Here is a 20568-nt window from a genome sequence, read left to right on the forward strand (position 1 = left end):
TAAGAATATATATATATATATATATATATATATATATATATATATATATATACATTTTAGAAATAGAAGTCTTGGAGGTATCACTGTTGGGTGGAACCTTTCATAGGACCCTCTATAGTAGGCTCCCATCCTGTACCCTCTCTTCAACCTCTTCTGGTGTCTATCCTGTTTGCCATTCTGAATGAAATGTAAGTATCCTTCCTAGCGCCCTCCTTGTTATTTAGGTCTGTAGCTTTTAGTATGGCTAGCCTATATTATACAGCTAGTATCTGCATACAAGTGAGTGTGTACTATGCATGTCTTTCTGGTTCTGGGTTACCTCACTCAGGGTGATCTTTTCTAGTTCCACCCATTTGCCTGAAAATTTCTTGATTTCCTTGTTTTTAATAGTTGAGTTGTATTCCATTTTGTAAATGTGCCACAATTTCTGTATCCATTCCTCTGTTGAGGGACATATAGGTATTACAAATAAAGCTGCTATGAACATTGTTGAGCAAATGTTCTTGTTGAATGGTGGGGCATCTTTTGGGTATATGCCGAGGAATGGTATAGCTAGATCTTGAGGTAGTGCTATTCCCAATTTTCTGAGAAAGTGCTGGATTGATTTTCCAAAGTAACCACAAGTTTGCACTCCCACCAGCAGCAGGATGGGAGCCTACTATAGATACCTCTGATAGCTCCAGCCAGCACAGGGTTGAAGCTGATGCTGAGACTCACAGTCAAACTTTCGGCAGAGAGCAGGGAATCTTATGGAAAAAGGGTTGGGGATAGAAGGACCTGGAGGGGACAGGAGCCCTATAAGGAGACCAACAAAGCTAAAAATCCTGAGCCCAGTGGGTCCTGCAGAGACTGATGCACCAATCAAGGACCATGCACAGAGAAGACTTAGACCCCCTGTTCAGATGTAGCCAATGCACAGTTTAGTCTCCATGTGGTTCTCCATAAGTGGAGCAGGGGCTTTCTCTGTCGTGAACTAGATTGTCTCCTCCTTGATAACTTGCCCCTTGTGTTGTAGCCTTGCCTGGCCACAGAAGAAGAGGATCCAGGCCGTCCTGATGAGACTTGATAAGCTGTGGGCAGATGGCAGGGGAGATGAACTCCCCCTTTCAGTGGACTAGGGGAAGGGGATGGGAGGGAAGAGAGAGGGTAGGACTGAGAGGAGTTGAGGGAGGGGGCTTCAGTTGGGATATATAATAAGCAAATTGTAAAAACAAATAAATTAATAATTAAAAAAGAAAATTGAGTGGCAACCCTGCACATAAAAGAAAATGTGTCTGAAATATTTTAAAGGCATATGAAAAATGCTGCATGGCCTGTGCTGGAGACTCTTATTAGCAAGTTAAGGTGTTAGAGTAAATAAGCATTGACTTAATCATTTAAAAAAAATTCTACATCCATATGCAGTCAATAAAGAAATAATCTGGGATTATTCATTCAGTATTTGTTCATCCTGATGCTTGATTTCTGCCTAATCAATGCATTCTAATGGAACTTGGTTGTTAAGTTAACCAAATTGTCACACAGAACCTCTACCTATAAGGATTTTCATGCTACATCATTGACCACAGGTATATTTGCAAGAAGCAGTCCCATGGGACCACAGCACACATATGTAATTCCATAACACTCTTCCTGCTAGCATCACTGCTCTTCCAATGAATGTGTGCTTGCCCAGAATTCCCATCTTCTTTCTGCCTAAGTCTGAGTCTGCAATTCCTTAGAGATTCCATAGCAAGTTCTGTAGTCCCACGTTCCTGGAACATCCTGATGCTGAAAGACCACTCATTCTGACATAGACTGTTTTGAGACTCGCTAAGGAAATCAGCTACACCTGTGCATACAAAGGTTGGCAGGTAACTTTACAACAAGTGTGGACTGTCTCCCTGCTGATGCCAGGGTGCTTTGAGAAGAGCTGGACCCAGCTTCATGTTCTGTCACCTGAGAGTTATAGAACTTCTGTGAGCTTCCGTTTTCAACTTGAGAAAAATTGATTTACGTTCAAGCTCTGAGGCATTGCTATAAAAAATTATCTCAATACCTGATACAGAATAATTATCCAAAACAGTAGCCATGATTATTACTGTACCCCCCCTCCTTTGGCTGATAAGTATATATTTTCTAATTAAATGGAAAAATGCTATGAGGCACATGTGTTGTCATTCACATTTTGCATACCAAAGTATATAGAGAGGTTGAAATTTTTTAATTAACTAGGCAGATGTCTTACGATCATCAACTCATGTCTACTGAGCTTCTCCATCTTATTTCCTTTTTCATTGATACCTTCAATCTGCGTCTTGACAATAACCCCCCTTCTTCTAAAAATGAGAAAGAGTGTTCCTTGGGTCTGAGCACCTCTGCAGTCGTCAGCACTCCCATTTCTCACGAGGGCTCTGCCGTTATGCATGCCACCCAGCCACAGGAAGGCAGAAACATGGACACTCAGGCTGGTGCTGATCAGACAGGAGCAGCCCTGAGCAGGACTCATACCTTGTGAGGAGTCACCAGGAACAAGAACTGACCGTACTTCCTTGGGCTCACAGGAACACATGAGATGAAATTTGGGGGAAGAGGATTGTTATGAACAACAAAAAAAGAGTTGCTTAAGTCCACCCATCTCCTCCTCCGTCCTGGCTTTTAGGGGAGGATATATCCCTTGAAGCTCTGCTAAAGTATTCTGATTGTCCAGTCATCCACAAAAGAATAAAGTAAATCTAGAGCTCAGAGGACCAGAAAGCTGTGGCAATTTGAGAGAAAATGTTCCCCATAGGCTCATATGTTTAAATTTTTGGTCTTCAACTGATAGAATTGTTTAGAAGGATTAAGAGGTGTGGACTTACTGAGAGAGGGGTGTCACTGGGGATGGGCTTTGAGGTTCCAAAAGATTCATGCCATTTCAAGTGTTTTCCCTTTGCCTCCTAGTTTTGGATCAAGACATGAGCTCACAGCTGTTTCAGCCACAATGCCTTTGCTACACTCTAAAGCTCTCTACCATCAAAAAAACGAAAGTCCATTTCAAACCTTTTAAAAGTTGTTTGTAATAAAAAAATTAAAAAGTTGTTTTTATCATGGTCTCTTACCAAAGCAATAGATTTAACCATGTTTGTAGCAGCTCTATTCATAATATACAGAATCTAGAAACAACTTAGATGTCCCTCAATAAAGGAATGGATACAGAACTTGTGATACATTTACACAGTGGAATACCATTCAGCTCTTAGAAACAAGGAAAACATGAAATTTTCAGGCAAATGGTGGGAACTAGAAAAGATTATCTTGAGGTAAGCCAAAGGACACATATGTTATATACTCATTCATAAGTTAATATTAGCCATATAATATAGAATAAACATACTAAAATCTATACTCCTAAAGAGGCTAATCAACAAGGAGGACTCTAGGGAAGATGGTCAATCCTCATTCAGAAGGAGAGATGCAATAGACATTGGAAGCAGGAGAAGAGAGCGAACAGGACAGGAGCCAACCACAGATGGCCCCTGAAAGACTGTACTGATGGAGATATCTAAGGAGAGGCTGAGACTCATGGCCAAACTATGGGCAGAGTACAGGTAATCTTATAAAAGAAGGGGGAGATAGAAGGACCTAGAGGGAATAGAAGCTTCAAAAGGTGATCAACTGAGACAAAAACAAACAAACAAACAAAAACCTGAGCCCTTGCAGGCCCTGCAGAGACTGATACCCCAACCAAAGACAGTGCTTGGAGAGATCCTAAAACCCTGGCTCAGATGTAGCCCATAGACTCAGTTTCCAAGTGGGTTCCCATTAAGGGAGCCGTGGCTTTTTCTAGCATGAACTCAGTGACAGCCTCTCTTATCACCTTCCCTGGGGGATTCAGCCTTGCCAGGCCACAGAGGTAGACAATGCAGCCAGTCCTGATGAGACCTGATAAACTAGGGTCAGATGGGAGGGGAGGAGGACCTCTCATCGTTGGACTAGGGGAGGGCCATAAGGTGAGAAGAGGTTGGTGGGAAGAGACGAGGGAGGGGGACACATCCGGGATACAAACCGACTAAATTGTAATATATGATAACAATAAAAAACAAACAAACAAAAAAACAAAAACTGAAAATTCCTGTGCCACTATATGACACATTCAAACAAATTGTTAGCTAGGGATTGCTCTTGTTTAAAGTTGCCCATCAGAACTGGATATGAATACCTTCCTTCTCTCATACACATGTACACACAAAGCATGCTATCTCTTCAAAGCAGTACAGAGTTGGCACCCCATAGGTCATCAGTAAATAATCATTGGCCTAAAGATTCATTATCATGTTGTAGAAAACAGAACAACTATAGATTAATTGGCCTGTTCATTAAATCATCATTTTATTCATTAACTCACCCAGAAATGTTTTCTGAGCAATATTTATAAAGGCTCTATGGATTTTCCTAGGATGGGAGAGTGATAATGTTTTTTGTTTTGCTTTATTTTTTTTTAACATGGTAGCAATGTATGCTTTACTCTGAAGTCTACTAGTATATTAGTAACAGATTCATTTTGACAAAACTTCCAAAGAAGCACTGAAGGGCTTAAAAGGGTGAAGCAGAGCATGGGGTGCAGCTATGGGAAAAACCGCACTGGCAGCCGCAATGCAATAAATCATCAAGTGCTATCAGAAGCTAGAGGAGCGTGTGACAATCATCGTAATGATCAAGCCTCACATACTGTGATCTTCACCTCCTCCATCCATCTCCTCTTTCAGAAATGGAAGAAGCTAAGAGCTGCACTTCTCACTGAGATTTAAAATAGAATACAGCATTGTGTCTGAGATGCCATTCATTGTAAAACATACAATGGTATGTACATTTTAAGTACAGTTATGCAAACAGTACCTTGCCAATTCAACTGACAAACAATAAGTTATAAGCAGCAATCTAATCACAGAGACAATAAGTTCTGAAATCATACAACTTAAATCCTATGAAGAGTAATCAAGAAATCCAACAAAATGTTACCCATTCCCATACCCATAACTTGTCGACACAAGAACACATTTTCTCTTTTTCCTCAATTCAGAGTAGAAAGGATTATTTATTAATGGTAGATGATTCCAGTTATACATAAAATGCTAGTTACTCTGAATTCTCACCCACAACCCTGTAATCATTTCCTCATACCTAGAGCATCAGTCTTTATTATTACAGAATAATCCCCATAGCCAAATTAAGGATTTATTGATTCTGCATTTAAGAAGGAGTTTTTTAAAAAAAAAATCGCTTGATGGTCCAGTCCTTAGGTTACCTCATTGCTAAATGCAATAGTCTTATGAAGTTTGCCCAATAGTTCATCATACTCAGACATGTCCAAATAATGGCAATACCAATACAAATATTTGTCAGAAACTTTTTGGGCTTTTTGATTCCTTCGTTCTTTCTCAAGTTTGTTCTAGCCCATTTCCAGATATTGTCAGCATAGTGTTTTAAAATATTTCTGTCCATCCTCCAACTACTCACTGCCTTTTTTGGAATGATCATAGAACCATCTTCTCAGAAAGTAGTAAATAACCCAGCTTCCCAGCTACTCTCCAAGGGCATGCTCTCATCCTGAATAGTGCATCCAGCAGCCATAGGGGGCCATTTACACGACAAACTAGATCAAATCATTTTGCCTAAACCTCAGGGGCTTCTCCGTTTATCCAGATCAAACTCAAACTGAATTTTTTCCTATAGTGTACATTCTGCAAAGCTTTCTATGAAGAAAAGACATTCTTTGTTCATGTGTTATTGTCTGTTAGTCCCTGTATCTACACACTGGTATTAGCTCCAAAACGAGAAAAGAACTTATTCACTGTTTTCGCTCCAGTTTCCTGAACCTGTAGTTGACATGTAGTAGATGTTCAATTAAAACTTTTAAAGAAATGAAGGAATATCTGAATAGATAAAATTTGACACCACCCATACTTTTCAGAAAAATATTCTCTCTGCATCCATTTCCAAATCATTGAGGTATTGAGGCAGAATGTTTTTATCTTTATAACTTCACCAGATGGTAACTACACTAAATTACATGACCATGTTGGCAAAACATGTAATGGGCTTCTTGAAGAGAGAATCACAAAATAAGAAATTATCAATACACCATTATTGTTATTACTAGTAGTTTAGTTGTTGCTGCTATGACTACTAATAGTCTTTGATTTTTTCTGTCATTTTTTCACTAGTTTTAAATCTCTCGTTCCAACTCACTTCTTATTTTGGATTCCAGTCTTCTTTTACCCTGTTTCAGTGAACATTTTATGTCACAGCACAGGGTGTGAAAGGTCATTAAAGTGTTCATTTCACCTTTAGTCTTCCCAGGTCAATTTATGCAGTATCTTGTCATCCCCTAACCCCACGCCTTCTTCAAAGGAACAAGAATACAAACAGAAGAATAGAGAATTACGTTATGTTGAGGAAGAGCTATGCTGTCGAGGATGTAAGTAAAAAATCCAACTCAAATCCTTATTGAGCAAGCTCAAGGAAACTCAGTTTTCACCTATAAAATGAAGGTTTATTTCTATCTTCTTTACAAAAACTATGTGACTACTAAAAGCCCCAAATAACAAAAGACATCAAAATACTGATTCAAAATGAAATCAAGAAGCAAACATAATTCTAAAGCAAATAGATGGGTACAGACCCTGACACATGGAAAGTCACTGAAAGATGGTAAGTGTTGTTCATACTGTCTCATCTATCCTCAGTTCAAATGCGCTGGTTCTGGCTGAGCTAAACTCTGCTTTGTTCCTCCACTGGATTTACAATTTCTCTCTGTAGAACTGTCAAGATTCAGTGCACTTTTAAATAAATATTGAAGAGATGCATAATGTATATATAAAATGAATATATAAAAATAATGTGTGCTTAACTCTACAGAGTCTCTAAGCCAACACACCGAGGCAGAAGATTAGTAGTAACCCAGGAAACTCAGCTATTCTCTTGTAGTCATTGTTCCATTTTCCTTCCCTAAAGTTTCCACACTCTCTTGGTTATCTAAAACTACGTGTTTTTACTCTCTGGAGCAGTATAGAAATAGAGTTTTATAGCATGCACACATTTGTGTTTGACTTATTTTCCTTTTACTGTTAGATTTGTGAGACTTTCCCATATTGTATGAAGCAGTAATATGTTCTTTCTCATCACCTGTGCTATGAATATGTTTATTTTCTTGTGGATGGACATACATTTTAGTGCTCCCCCCTGTTTGTTTGTTTCCTATTCTGAATGAATTTGCTGTAAACATTCATGAATTTCTGTGAACTTGGATACATTTCTGTAGACATATCCCTATAAGTTTAAAATTTGGGGTCACATACAAAAGGCACATATAATTTTTAGTACATATTGTCAAGAGGTTTCCAAAATGTGACTATTTATGCATCCCCTGACAATGTGTGTAAGCTCCCATACCTTCACTTCCCATTTCCTGGTACTGTCAGTCTCTTCCATTTGTGGCATGGAGTATTATCCTCTGGTATTATTGGGATGCTTGTTTTCGTCTACATTTTTCTGATAAGTTGAGCATCTTTTCATATGCTTGTCATCTAGAGATTCTTTTTGGTGAAGTACTTTTACCTATGTTTTATCCATTTTCCTTTTTGCCAGGTAATTTCCTTATTTTAATATCATATAGAGTTTTCATATATTTATATAAGAACTGTTTTTTAATTAAAAAATATTTATTTTTTTTCACAGTTTATTCATTACATATCCCGACTGAAGCCCTCTCCTTCAACACCCCCAGTCCCAACCAGGGAGTTTGCATGGGCCTGACCTAGGCCCTCCACATACGCATTACAGTTGCCTAGCTTGGATTCCTGTTGGACTCCTAATAGTGGGAGTAGGGTCTGTCTCTTACTCTATTGCCTGCCTTTGGGACCCTTTCCCCTTCTTTGTTCCCCCCACATGATATGCCATAGACAGTTGATAGCCAAGGAAGCTGGCCTTTTCTGAACAGAAAAGGAGGAAGAGTAGTTGAGAGAATAGGAAGTGGGGGGAGAGCCTGGGAGAGGAGGAGGGAGGAGAAACTATGGTCTGGATATAGAATAAATAAAATTAAAATTAAAAAAAATCAGTAAAAAAAAAATAAAACCATTCCTGCCAAAATCGCTCAACCCCATTGAATAACGTGTCAATTATCTGGGTAGCATTTCTACCAAATATGTCTTCTTGTAACTCTTAGCTAGCAGGAAATCACAGCATCAGCAAGCAGCTCATCCCATGTTTGGGCAAGAATGTGCCTTGAGCATGACATACTCGTCTTAGGTGTCTTGCTCAGTGATATAGCATATGTCTCACAAGACTGAATTTCTAGTTTTGATACTTTAGAACCACAAAAAACAAGCAAAAAAACAAAGTTTAATTTTATTTTGAGCTAAATCTAGGTAAGTATTATCCCCTTCCTAACACATTGATCCTGGCCCATTTTGTCCATATTAACGAAGATAACTGTTTTTTCTAAGTCAGTGTTTCAAGTATATCCAAAAAAATTCCTTCGTGCTTCAAGTAACTCCTCTTTCTTTATATGAGAGATCTTTATCCAGGCATTCCAAATTCTCAACATAATTTTTAAATGTGAGATGCTTGAGTATGGACCCAATATGACAGCTCACCTCTGACAAATCCAGAAGAGCACAGGGCTGTCAAGGTCTCTGTGATGACCATGCTTCTAGTAAGGGCACCCATGGATGTCCCAGATTTTGTTGGGTAGGGTATTATACAGAAGTGTTTTGAGAGGGAATAAATTTAAAATTACAAATGAAAATAACATATAATTTGAACAAGAAAGCGTGGGGACACAAGACTGCAAATCAATAAACCATAAATTTTACTGGATTGATGGTAAATTAGACTCTAATTGTCATGTAAATTTCAAAACTTTTCTTGGTAGTAACATCTGATCCATGTTATTAAGTTTACTACAGTATTATTAAAGTTTTGTGTTCCCTCAGTGTGCATAGGAAGTGATAGAACATGCACTGTTAACTAACGTTCTAGAGTAAAATGTTGAGCATAATTCCAAAGACTTGCTGCAGGTATCCCAGGAACTTCTAAAAGATGCTAAAAATTCTAGTACATCTGTGGCATTTAGGTTATACCTTTTCACCTTTAAAAAATTAAGTCATCATATCTACTATTTTCTGTCCTAATTTATTAATTTTTTTCTAAGTATATGAGATGTTTGTGTGTGTGTGTAGTTCTATGTCTGTGTCTGTGTGTTTATATTGAAACATTAAACCATTGCATTGGTCTGAGTTTCTCCAGTAGACTCATTGAGGATTTCTAGTGACACTATCAAGCCCTGCTTACACTGTTTTCCAATTATGGTCTGTAACAAGTACCTGTATCACAGAACTGTCAAGGAACTAGAACATAGAAGTCTTGTCAGATTCTGCTAAGCCTCATGCCTGCCAGTCTCAATCCAAGTTCTTCTTACTGACATTCAAAGTCATATTTAACATATACTTTTTTGGAAGGTCACGATTTTTGTCTTCACAAAGTTAAAGCATAGCATTTTCTCTGACTATAAAATTAGTATGTGATTATTGAAGGAAAGTTGAAAAGGCAACTAGAAGCTTAAAATAGTATATAACTTCGTTCTTCCAAAGTAACCTCTTTTGACATTTCAGCATTTCCTTACAGAATTAATTTTCTTCTTTTACATTGTTAAGATCAGTCACATTGTATAGGAAATCTTCTAGTGTTTAATTAATGCCTACTAGCCTTTCTTATTCTAGTAAATCTTTATAAATAATATTTCTCTATTATGTTTCAAAGATGTGACATAATTCACTTACATTTCATGTGTGGAAGGTTGAGATGGTTATATAGTTTTTAAAAATATATAAAACAAAGGAAAGGGGTAATGATGTAATTATATTATTATCTCAAAAAGTAAAAGAAACGATATGCATATTGTTTATTATAATATCATCTATGCTGTAATCCATCTATATATTTCTACTTTTCCTCTTTGTGATATAAATTGAAAAGGGTAAATTTACTTTTTTTTTTAAATTTGACAAACTGAATGAATTTTTTACAAAAATTTAAAAAAATCCCCCAATAATGGTTACAGTCTTAAAGGTCATGTCCAAATGTTATCTTTCTGCATCCCATCTAGTATGGAGCATGGCTGCTTATTACCTCCCCCAAAAGAGTGTGTGCTCTTTTATTTAAAACTACAAATAATGAAACAATAAAGAAAGAAATTACAGAGAATCACATTCTATATTCTTTGTTTTTTGATATTTAAATATCACCTTCCAAAACACACTAGCAATCAAATCAATAAGAAAAAAAATCACATGATAAGATACGAACCTTTAATATATAGTAAGTCTGGTGTATCAGGCATCTATAAATAATATGTTCAGACATTTTTATCAAAACAACCAGATAGAGCTCACATTTTCATGCTTTTTGTCTGAAAACTAATTAATAACCATGAAGTTAATGCTCTACATATGTAAAAATTCTTGTATATCACATCACAACAGTCTGATTTCCATATTTCTAAATTTTATTGATTTTCTGTCTCTCACCTCTTCCCTCTTCTCCATGTGCCTCACTAGACCTCTCTGGAACAAGTGTCACCCTCTGGAAAAGCTATAACCTGTGCTGCCCCATTTTACATCCGTTTCCTACCTTGAAGGTGCAGTTTGCTCTCCGTGCTTTGAAGAAGGACAGAACTCACAGAGTCCAGATTGTCATAGCTGTTACATCCCAGAGGCCCAGTGCGTGTCTCTGTGACCTAGAGTGGGATTCAGTGAGAAAAGCGTAAGATAGGTGTCCTGGTTTATAGCAAATCCTGAAGAGCAATGCCACACCTGACATGTCTCCTGAATGCTTGGTCTGTGCCTGGAACTGTGTATGGCTCTGGCTAAGCAGGCAGGACAGCAGGTATGATCAAATGCATAGACTGAAACCATGATGTCCATTATCTACCACCAGCACTCAATTCACAAGCTCATGCTACACATTATATAAATGAAAACATTAAAGCACAATGATATCATTCTTCAGAATCAGGAAAACTGTCATTAATTGCAAGCTGGGCAACTTATTTACTGTGTGACATAGGAAGCCACGTAGCTCCTCTAAGTGTCAGCAAACTCAAGCTATCAGTGTCTTCCAGGGAAACTGTGGAGACTATAAGTGCCTAGCATAGGAGGTGTTCAAAAATGGCAGGCTGATTACAAAATGCCTCTATAAATTGCAGTGAGTACGTAGGCACTCTTATCAGGCAATAACAATACAATTGTCTCCATCTTTCAAAAGAAGGTTCAGCAATAACTACAATCAGTGCCACTGCAGGTTAAAAGAAAAAAAAATCTGGATTCTACTGTGTATTTGTGACTTTGTCTTTTAAGATTCAAGGTGGTGACAAAAAGGAACACCTATTCAAATAAACATGGAATTAAAATGGTTTAGTATATAAAGGCCCTTTCATCCTTTTACTTGCTGTTCTTTGGAGCTGTGCTAAAGTTTGTGTTCAGCTGTAAATATATAGCCTCCACTGAAAGGAAAGTCAACTTGTGGGAAAGCCAACACGTAGCTTCTCTGTCATTTTCCATCTGTGTAACACTAGGCTTGTACCTGCGTAATCTTGCCCTTCCTGAGCCTCCGGCTCCCCTTCTGTGTAAATACTGCAATGCTTTTACATAAGGTGATAGATGATTATGTCTTTTAATTCATCATCAGTCATCATTATCATCATCAGTGTGTATGTGTACCGGAACACATGTGCATGTTGCATATGTGGAGCCATGCATCTCACAGAATATATATGTATACATACACATAGTTACATATATATACATAGTTATATATAGTTTTGTTTGTTTACCAGAGGCAACACTGTGGAACTCGTTTTTTCCTTCCAATTTTATGTGGGCAGGAGGGCTGAAACTCAGGTCACCTAGTTTATACATCTTTCCCAGCTGAGGCATTTACTGTTATTTAAAAAAAAAATCCTTCCTTTTGTGCTTAATAATAGCATTCTTCTTATTGAGTAAGATTTAATACTACTAACTTATTTTACTGTAGTTACCCTAACTCTGTCAGATGCTGGTTTTCAACAAACCTACAAGTGAGGCAAGTTCTGTTGTCTTGAGTTGCTGCAAGGAAAGGAAAGAAAGGAAAAACAAAACAGAACAAAACAAAAAACCAAAAACACCATCCAGAGCCAAATTGCATGTAGAAGCCAGTGTTAGTGTAAAATCGGCTCCCTGAGAGGCCTCTGAGCAATTTGTTTGAGAAATCCCTCCTAATGATGGGGGTTGCACATTCCTGGATGCACAGAAGAGGATTTTCTCCTGACAGGGCTTCAATATCTCAATTTTACACCTCATCTGGGGGCCGAGAGCCATTTGGTAATACTGAAAACCAGGCTGTTGCATCACCCTGATGCTGACGGCTTCATCAAGATCTCTCTCCCAGTGCCAAGCTTCTTAGTAACATACCCCCCTCCCCAGTATAGGTGATTCTTGTTGGATAAGCTGTTCCTTTGTTTGTTTAGCTGATTTATTTCTCTTCTTACTACCTTTCTCCTGAGTCACACCCTCCTGCCTTCACAGGTTTTTCTTCCAGTGATCAATTTCTGATTCAAGCTGCCTGAGTCTAACTTGACCTTCTCCTTTGTCCTTTTCCCTACAGATGTCTTAGAGATTCTTAATATGAGGCAAGATCCATATTTTATTCAGAAGTTAGAGTGAAGACTCAAGAGCAAAATGCAGGCATAATTTAGTTTAAGAAAATTTAGGACAGGGAAAAATATCCTCTGACGAATTAATCCTTTATTTCAAGAATGTCTTCCCACACTTTCTTTATAGAGGTCATCTCTAAACTCACTGTACTGGAAATGGAATCTTAAATTTCCTGTACTCTAAGCTACTGACTGGAGAATTCAGCACTATTATATGCAACATGTCTGCTTGACTTTGAATTAGTTAAAATTGAATCAGCTCAAAATGTACTTCTTTGGGGGACAGAGTCAAGTGTTCAATAATTTCATGTGACCAAAGTCTCCTTCCTTAAGGCCAGTAAAAGACAGAGATACTTCCAGCATCCCAGAAGGTTCTATTGGGCAGTGTTTGTGTAAATGAGCATCTCTCAGTGAGCAGTATGGCTGAGTGTTCATTTGTAAGTGCTTATCTGTCCACAGAATCAGCTATTTAACATAGACTGATAGGGCTGTGGCTAATTCTGCAATGGCCTCAGCCATAATGCATTAATAAATCAGTACAAAAGGCTACCCTAATGAACAAATTCATTATGTCAGAGATCATTTGACAATATCCATCAGAGCGATTGGTGGAAGAAGAATGAGGTATGCTGGAATGAAGCAATATATTTTTGTTATTTGCTCTCAGAATGTCTGCATTGTGATTCTGCTGACCTGAGAATCTAAGTGCACCCTGAAGCTGTACCTTGATTGCTCCAGTTGATATCTGGATTTCATGGAGCCTTCTCATGGTGCCATCACGGTCAACGAAGTAGGATGATGCAAGCTGGTGCAGTGCTTCAACGCTTTGAGTGGCATTCCCTGACTTCCGGTCGAGGCGACTTTTGTCCATGTACATGGTCAAAGCCTCCTCTCCTGCATGGGAGAGGAAAGATGATAAGAGAGCTTGCTCTGGTTTCACTTTTGGAAGAGAGGTTCCAGAGCTTGCATGATAAAAACAGACAAAGTCTCCAATCAACCAAATATCCTTCTACCTATAAAATGAAGGACACAGTAGAAGATCAAATCCAGAGGTTGGTGTAGATCCCATCAGAGCAGGGGCCATTGAAGAAGCTCAGCTATCAGAGTCCATCTCCACATAAGCCTTTATATTCATCTTAAGAGCATTGTCTTACCTCTCTGAGGAGATGGAGAGGGGTGAATGGGAGGAGAGGGAATGGTGAGACTGGGAGGAGAGAAGGAAGTGGATGAGATCAGGCTGTAAAGTGATTAAACAAACAAACAAAAAACACAAAGTCCTCCATTTATAAGAAAGGTTTTAATGATTTGACATAGATATTCTTTCCTGTTCTTTTTTCTTCTGTTTACTCAACATAATTTAACTCTTACTTTTCTTCTTTTCTACTGTTTTCTAATCATTTCTTTGTATCCATCTTTTACTTCTCTAACCACCTCTTTTTAGACAGACAAATGACAGGCTGTGGCTATGTAGAGTAAAGAAAGAGGAAAATGGAATGAATAGATAGATAAATGTTTAGGTGAATGTGTGGAGATGTGGGGATACTTTAGATTTTTGGTGAATGGGTAACAGAATTTAGGTATAGGGGAATATATCTTACAGAGATATAAATATGCTTATATAAATTTATACTTCCTCCCATGAGTTTTCTTAGAAATTCATATATAGATTGTTAATACTAGTAAGCTATAATGGTATTGGATATGTTTAATAGGCTATTTTAGTGGAATACTGTGAAAATCTCTAGATGTGGCCAGCAAGTAGACATGGCTGCTATTCTCCAGCTTCCATTCTCCACTGACATAGCATGACCAGATTTCTTAATTTATCTCTCCCTCATTTTCATCATTAGCAATATCAGCAATATTCAAGCAAACAATGATAATAAAACCTATCTGTCCCCTTGGGATTAAGAAGAGAAGTAAATTAATTAATACGTAAAAGGTGTTGAGAAGTATCTCTAGTTCATCTTAATACTTGAAAATCAATTAGCATTGGACTTTGACTTCAGTTCCATGGTAGACCGTATTCTAAGAATGCATAAAGCAAATACCAAATTCAGTCTCAGCTACCACAAAGAGAAAGAAGAAATATGAGAGAAGGAGGGTGAGAGGTAAGGATGGTGTGAAGAAGAAAGGCAGAATGCGAGGTTGGAAAAAATAAGAAAGAAAACAAAACAAAAGACAAACATAAAGGTGAGCCAGATGTGGTGGAGCACACCTTCAATCACAGCACTCAGGAGCCAGACGCAAGCTGACTATGTTGAGTTTGAAGGCACACTGGATTGCACAGTGAGCTCCAGGCCAGCCAGGGCCACATAGTAAGACCCTGTCTCAAAACAAACAAACAAAAGAAAAACTGGAAAAAATGCAAAACAAACAAAGAGATAAGGGTGGGTGAGAAGTTGAGGGGGCACAGGACAGAAGGAGGGGAGAGATAGATGTACATATGATTTTATTTCATTTGAATATATGTATATCAAAATTGTAGATTTTTAAAAATAAAATAAAAGTAATTATTAAAAAGTGAGTTATTTATTAGTAGTCATTATAAACTGAGACCCTAAACCTAGGCTGCTTGACTGGAACTAGTTATCACGCTCATACTTCAGATCCTTTTGGGTTACTCATTATATAGTGTTTACCATTACATAGAATGAATAAAATAAAGTATTTAGAGGACGAAACTTCACAGTACATAAAACCTGATATCTAGGACAGTTGGAATGTTTTTTAGAATACTGATGACTTTTTGAGTTAAAGAAAGGAAAAGCAATTTACTTTAAGGAGGAGTTTGCCCTCTCCTCCTAAATGTTTGGCTTTTGAAATCTTACTCAGCTTTCTAGGCCAATTCTAATGCCAGTTCCTCTTGCCAGTTCTGTACTTACCTGGCATACTCAAATACATCCCTTAGAACTGCTTAGAGATTGCTTCTAATGCCACCGTATCAACCCAAGAGAAGAAATCATTTGCCTAAAATTTCCCCTAGATTATACATTTAGCTCAGCTCCTATGCTGGGCATTTCCCTGTTTGGGTACTTTGGTAGGTGTCACAATGACAAAGGAGCAAAACACTGAGCTATGCTAGGAACTACAGAAAAAGATTTAGTATAAAAACTTGCCATTTCTCAGTAGTAGTTCTCTTATTGCTACTATGTTGACATACTATTTTAAATAAGTTACATTAAGTAAAATGTATTATTAAATTGAATTCTGCCTTTTTTGTTTTCTTTTTAAAATGTAGTCTTGAGAAGTGTGTCTGATTCATTGTAATCCTTGATTAGGATAGGGCTGGGGTGTAGCTCAGTGATAAGCATATACAAATCTTGAATTTAAACCCCAGCCACTATGTTTCTAATTTTTTTTTTAATTAAAAGAAATAAAGGAAGGAAGAAAGCATGAAAATGGAGGAATGAAAAGAAGAGGAGGGGCTGGAGAGATGGCTCAGAGGTGAAGGGCACTCACTGCTCTTCCAGAGGTCCTGAGTTCAATTCCCAACAACCACATGGTGGCTCCCAACCATCTATAATGAGATCTGGTGCCCTCTTCTGGGGTGCAGGTGTTCGTGCAGGCACAACATTGTATACATGATAAATACCTAGCAGTGCTCCAAAATAGATACTAAGACTCACAACCAAACCTTCAGCAGAGTGCAGGTAACTATATGAAAGAAGGGGAGTTTGATGTGGAAAGGATAGGAGCTCCACAAGGACCAAACGTATCTGGGCACAGGGTCTTTTCTGAGATGGGCACAGGGTCTTTTCTGAGATGGACACTCAACCAAAGTCCATGAGAGGATAAAACCTAAAACCTCTGCTCGGATGTGACCCGTGATAGCTCAGTAATCAATTGGTTTCCCATAGTAAGGGGAACAAGGACTATTACTAACAGGAACTCAATGACTGGCTCTTTGACCTCCCCACCTCCCAAGGGAGGAACAGTACTGTTAGGCCACAGAGGAGGACTTTGCAGCCAGTCTTGAAAATAGCTGACAAAAGGGAGTCATATGAAAGGGGAGGAGGTCCTCCCTTACTAGTGGACTTGGAAAGGGGCAGGGAGGAGATGAGGGAGGGAGGGTGGGATTGGGGAGGGAATGAGGGATACAGCTGGGATACAGAATTAACAAAATGTAACTAATGAGAAAAATAAAATTATGGAAAAGAAAAAAACAAAAAAGAAAAGAAGAGGAGACTGCAAGTGGGGGAGGAAGAGAGAGATAGAAATAAGAGGGAATGGGTGAATTAGTTGGTTAGTAGTGGTTAAAGACACAGACCTGGGAACTAGACTTAGACTTGAACTAGTTCATATCTCTAGAGGATTTAAAATGGATTATAGGGCTCACACATGGGATTACCAGAGATGGCTGAAGGAAACAGCAGCTTAAGATCATTTCCATATTTTAGATGAATCACCAAAGCAAAAGGACAAGCAGACAAAAATGTAAATCAGCATACAACACCTCTGTAGATCACATAAACCACAAATCCTGAGAACCTGGCCTCTCCAATTGTGTGTACACTCATCAAGTAAAGCATGCATCACATTAACTCAATGTTGGTATCACTGCTCTACAAAATGAATCCCTTTTTACCTCACTGTCACCACCTCTGCTCTGCCATTACCTCTTTTTCTTACCATTGCCCATGCTGCCCTGTAAAATGAACCCATTTGACTTCACTCTATTTCTGTCCTGGATAACATTTAACCATTTCTCTCCTTTTGGAAACACATTATCTTGGAATCTGTCTCAATATCTCCCACTCATTACTATACCTGGGTTGATAATGCTTTCCATGTATACCCACAACTCCTTTATTTCTGCAACACACTACTTATCCATTGTTTTAGAATTTGTGAACTAAGAGCATGTCTCCTCTACTAGAGGAGAAATACTGTGACTTAGGGGCTTTTATAAAAGTTCCTTGTCATTCCTACTTAGCACAATGTGAGCATGGACTGTATACTTAGCAAATAATGATAAGACTGCACATGAATAAATAAATACAGAAACATCCCAACTCTACAGTACTTATTGATTGACCTAGTTACCTGAGCAACTAGATTGAAATCTCCTAGATGAAGGTGATGCAAGTACATCATGAGGTTCCATATTCTTAGACTTAACTGAATTCTGAGCAAGATATGTATTTGCATTTTTTCATGAATACCCTTTCTCTGGTAGACAGTAGGAAATGCATCTATTCTCTTTGAGCATGAAAAGTTCTAGCTTAGAAATGACTTTACATCCAATTGCACTTTGAAATTCAGGGACAGTGGGTGGGAAGGAAAGTAAATGTGAATCACCCAATTCATCTTTCTAATGTTCTCAATGCTTCTCCTAGGGTCCAACATAGAGCAGATGTTCAGTTATCTTTTGACAGGTAAATGGATGGGCAGAGGATGGATGTGTGGACAGATCATTGGATAAATGGATGCATCAATAGATGGGCAGAGAACTGAATGGTAAGTGAATACTAGGAGTTAAGGCCATGAGTCGGAAGAAATAAATAATCCACATGTCAGCTCTGGATCTCTTAGGGGCCTATGGATCACAAGGTGAAAACAATCTGGTTCCCACTGGACTGAGAGCTGGCAGAAGCAAGCCTTAGATCAAGAGGGGTTAATGGACTTCTTGCTGCATTATTAAGACTTAATTTTGTCTGTATTAAGAGAATGTTCTGTTTGGAGCTGCATTCCCACTTGGGCATTTTGCAAATTGCCTCTTCACCCCACATAGGCCTTTCCTCAGTCTTCCAGTTCTCCAGCAACTTTGTTTCACTCTCTGAAGCTCGTTTCCTCTGAGAAACAAAGCAATACTCATGCACACACAAGATTGGGAGAGCAGGGAAAGGGCCCATTTACATTTGCGTCAATGGAATTACTGCTCTGGTGGGTGGGGGACAGAGCTGCCTGGACTTGGGGATTCTGTAACACTCCTCATCCTTTCTTTAGAAACCCTTTGATTTTATTATCAGTCTTTCTCTCAGCCAATAGAATCTTTTCAGATATGCAGTGTGGGGTATACCAAGTACACTCACAAGAACACATAAACCGACAAGGAGCAAGAGCCCTCATACTCATGTATGAGAAGGTGTGAATGCAGAACATATATTTCCATACATGTAAAAGCTCACATATAAGCCTATATGCATGCCTGTATATATGTGAGACCGCATATGTACAAACAAAGGGATAGTCACTCATAGTCAAGGTTTGGGAGGAAAACACGTATACCTCTTAAATAGGTAGACACGTACTCCAAGCTGAATACAAGCTTAATCAGGCATATATCACAGCTACCTAGTCTACAAACTATTTTCTTTAACCCCAAACATGGTTTTCAGAGGGACTGAGGAAAATCACATGTAATTCTAGACATAGAATTTGTCTTTAAACTACTTTCCTTCAGCTCATATACATCATTACTTATTAATTTATTGAATGTGTGTGTGAATTTAACCATTTTCATAAAAACTTAAAGATCCCTGAAAATGCCTCAGGTGTTGGTCCCTTCCCAGCTCCAATGTGTGTTTCCCACTCCTTGTCCTTCCTATTTCATTTCCCTAAAGAGCTGAGCAAATGCACTTCTTGTCCTGTACATGACAGTTCAAGGCTCGTCTTTTGTTCTTTAATTATACCTTTAGGAACTTACTTGACACCTCAAAAGGTTTATAAAAGCATTTTTTTCTCTGTGATTACAGTGATCCTAGGGAGAAAAAAAAACCTGTAATAAATAATATTTTCTATACTTCTTTCTGTACAGATTGGGAAACTGATATCCAGACAGGAAAGTGAATTTCTGAATACCCCTCCCTCTTTAGTGAGTGACAGGATATGGCTTCAACCATGGATTCCCTGAGTCTTTTAGGGCCATTAAGTAATAACAGTGATAACAGTGGCAACAATAGCAATAATTTGTCAAGTGATAGTGTATTCAGCATTTTCTTCCTTCTAGCCATGTGCCAGTGTTTGCTAAGTACTTTTAATACATCAGTTTTTATTTTTTTTATTTTTTATTTTTTTTATCAGTTACATTTTATTAACTCTGTATCCCAGCCATGTCCCGTTCTCTCTTTCCCTCCCAGTCCCTCCCTCCCTCCCTCATCTCCACTGTGCCCTTTTCCAAGTCCATTGTTGCGGGGGACCTCCTCCCCATTCATCTGATCCTGTTTTATCAGATATCTTCAGGACTGGCTGCAAAGCCCTCCTCTGTGGCCTAACAGGACTTCTCCTCCCTTGGGGGGTGGGGAGGCCAAAGAGCCAGTCATTGAGTTCTTGTTAGAAATAGTCCTTGTTCCCCTCACTATGGAAAACCAATTGGTTACTGAGCTACCACAGGCTACATCTGAGCGGAGGTTCTAGGTTATATCCATACATGGTCCTTGGTTGAATGTCAGTCTCAGAAAAGACCCTGTGCCCAGATACATTTGGTCCTTGTGGAGCTCCTATCCTTTCCCCTTCTTTCTTATGATTCCTTGTACTCTGCCAAAGGTTTGGTCATGAGTCTTTTCTTTGAAAACACTGCTAGTTAGAGTCTTTTAGATGCCTTCAGTAGACTCTTGTCATACGTTCAATGCACATCCCATCTGTCTTTCTAAACGAGGATTGATCATCTTACCCCATGTCCGCTCTCTTGATTATCTTTTTTAGGTGTATAGATTTCATTATGTTTATCATATCTTATAGGTCTATATAAGTGAGTATATACCATGTTTGTCTTTCTCCTTCTGGGATATTTCACTCAGAATGATCTTTTCTAGATCCTACCATCTGCCTGCAAATTTCATGATTTCCTTCTTTTTGATTGCTGAGTAATATTCCATTGTGTAAAAATACCACAATTTCTGTACCCATTCCTCCAT

The 20568-nt window shown here is 38.4% G+C and overlaps 1 protein-coding gene across 3 annotated transcripts in view; it reads right to left on the minus strand.

Moving 5' to 3' along the window:
* The window catches only part of Brinp1 (BMP/retinoic acid inducible neural specific 1), a 202845-nt gene that overhangs the window by 48822 nt on the left and 133455 nt on the right, over positions 1–20568 (minus strand). For all 3 annotated transcript variants that reach the window (XM_021652035.2, XM_060381212.1, XM_060381213.1), the window contains 2 exons: positions 13434–13603; positions 10651–10756 (listed from right to left, as the gene is read on the minus strand). In XM_021652035.2, the coding sequence (XP_021507710.1) occupies positions 10651–10756; positions 13434–13603 (276 nt within the window). The remainder of the gene's footprint in view (positions 1–10650; positions 10757–13433; positions 13604–20568) is intronic.

The sequence above is a fragment of the Meriones unguiculatus genome, chromosome 3 (assembly GCF_030254825.1).
Source record: "Meriones unguiculatus strain TT.TT164.6M chromosome 3, Bangor_MerUng_6.1, whole genome shotgun sequence".
Taxonomy (NCBI): Eukaryota; Metazoa; Chordata; class Mammalia; order Rodentia; family Muridae; genus Meriones; species Meriones unguiculatus.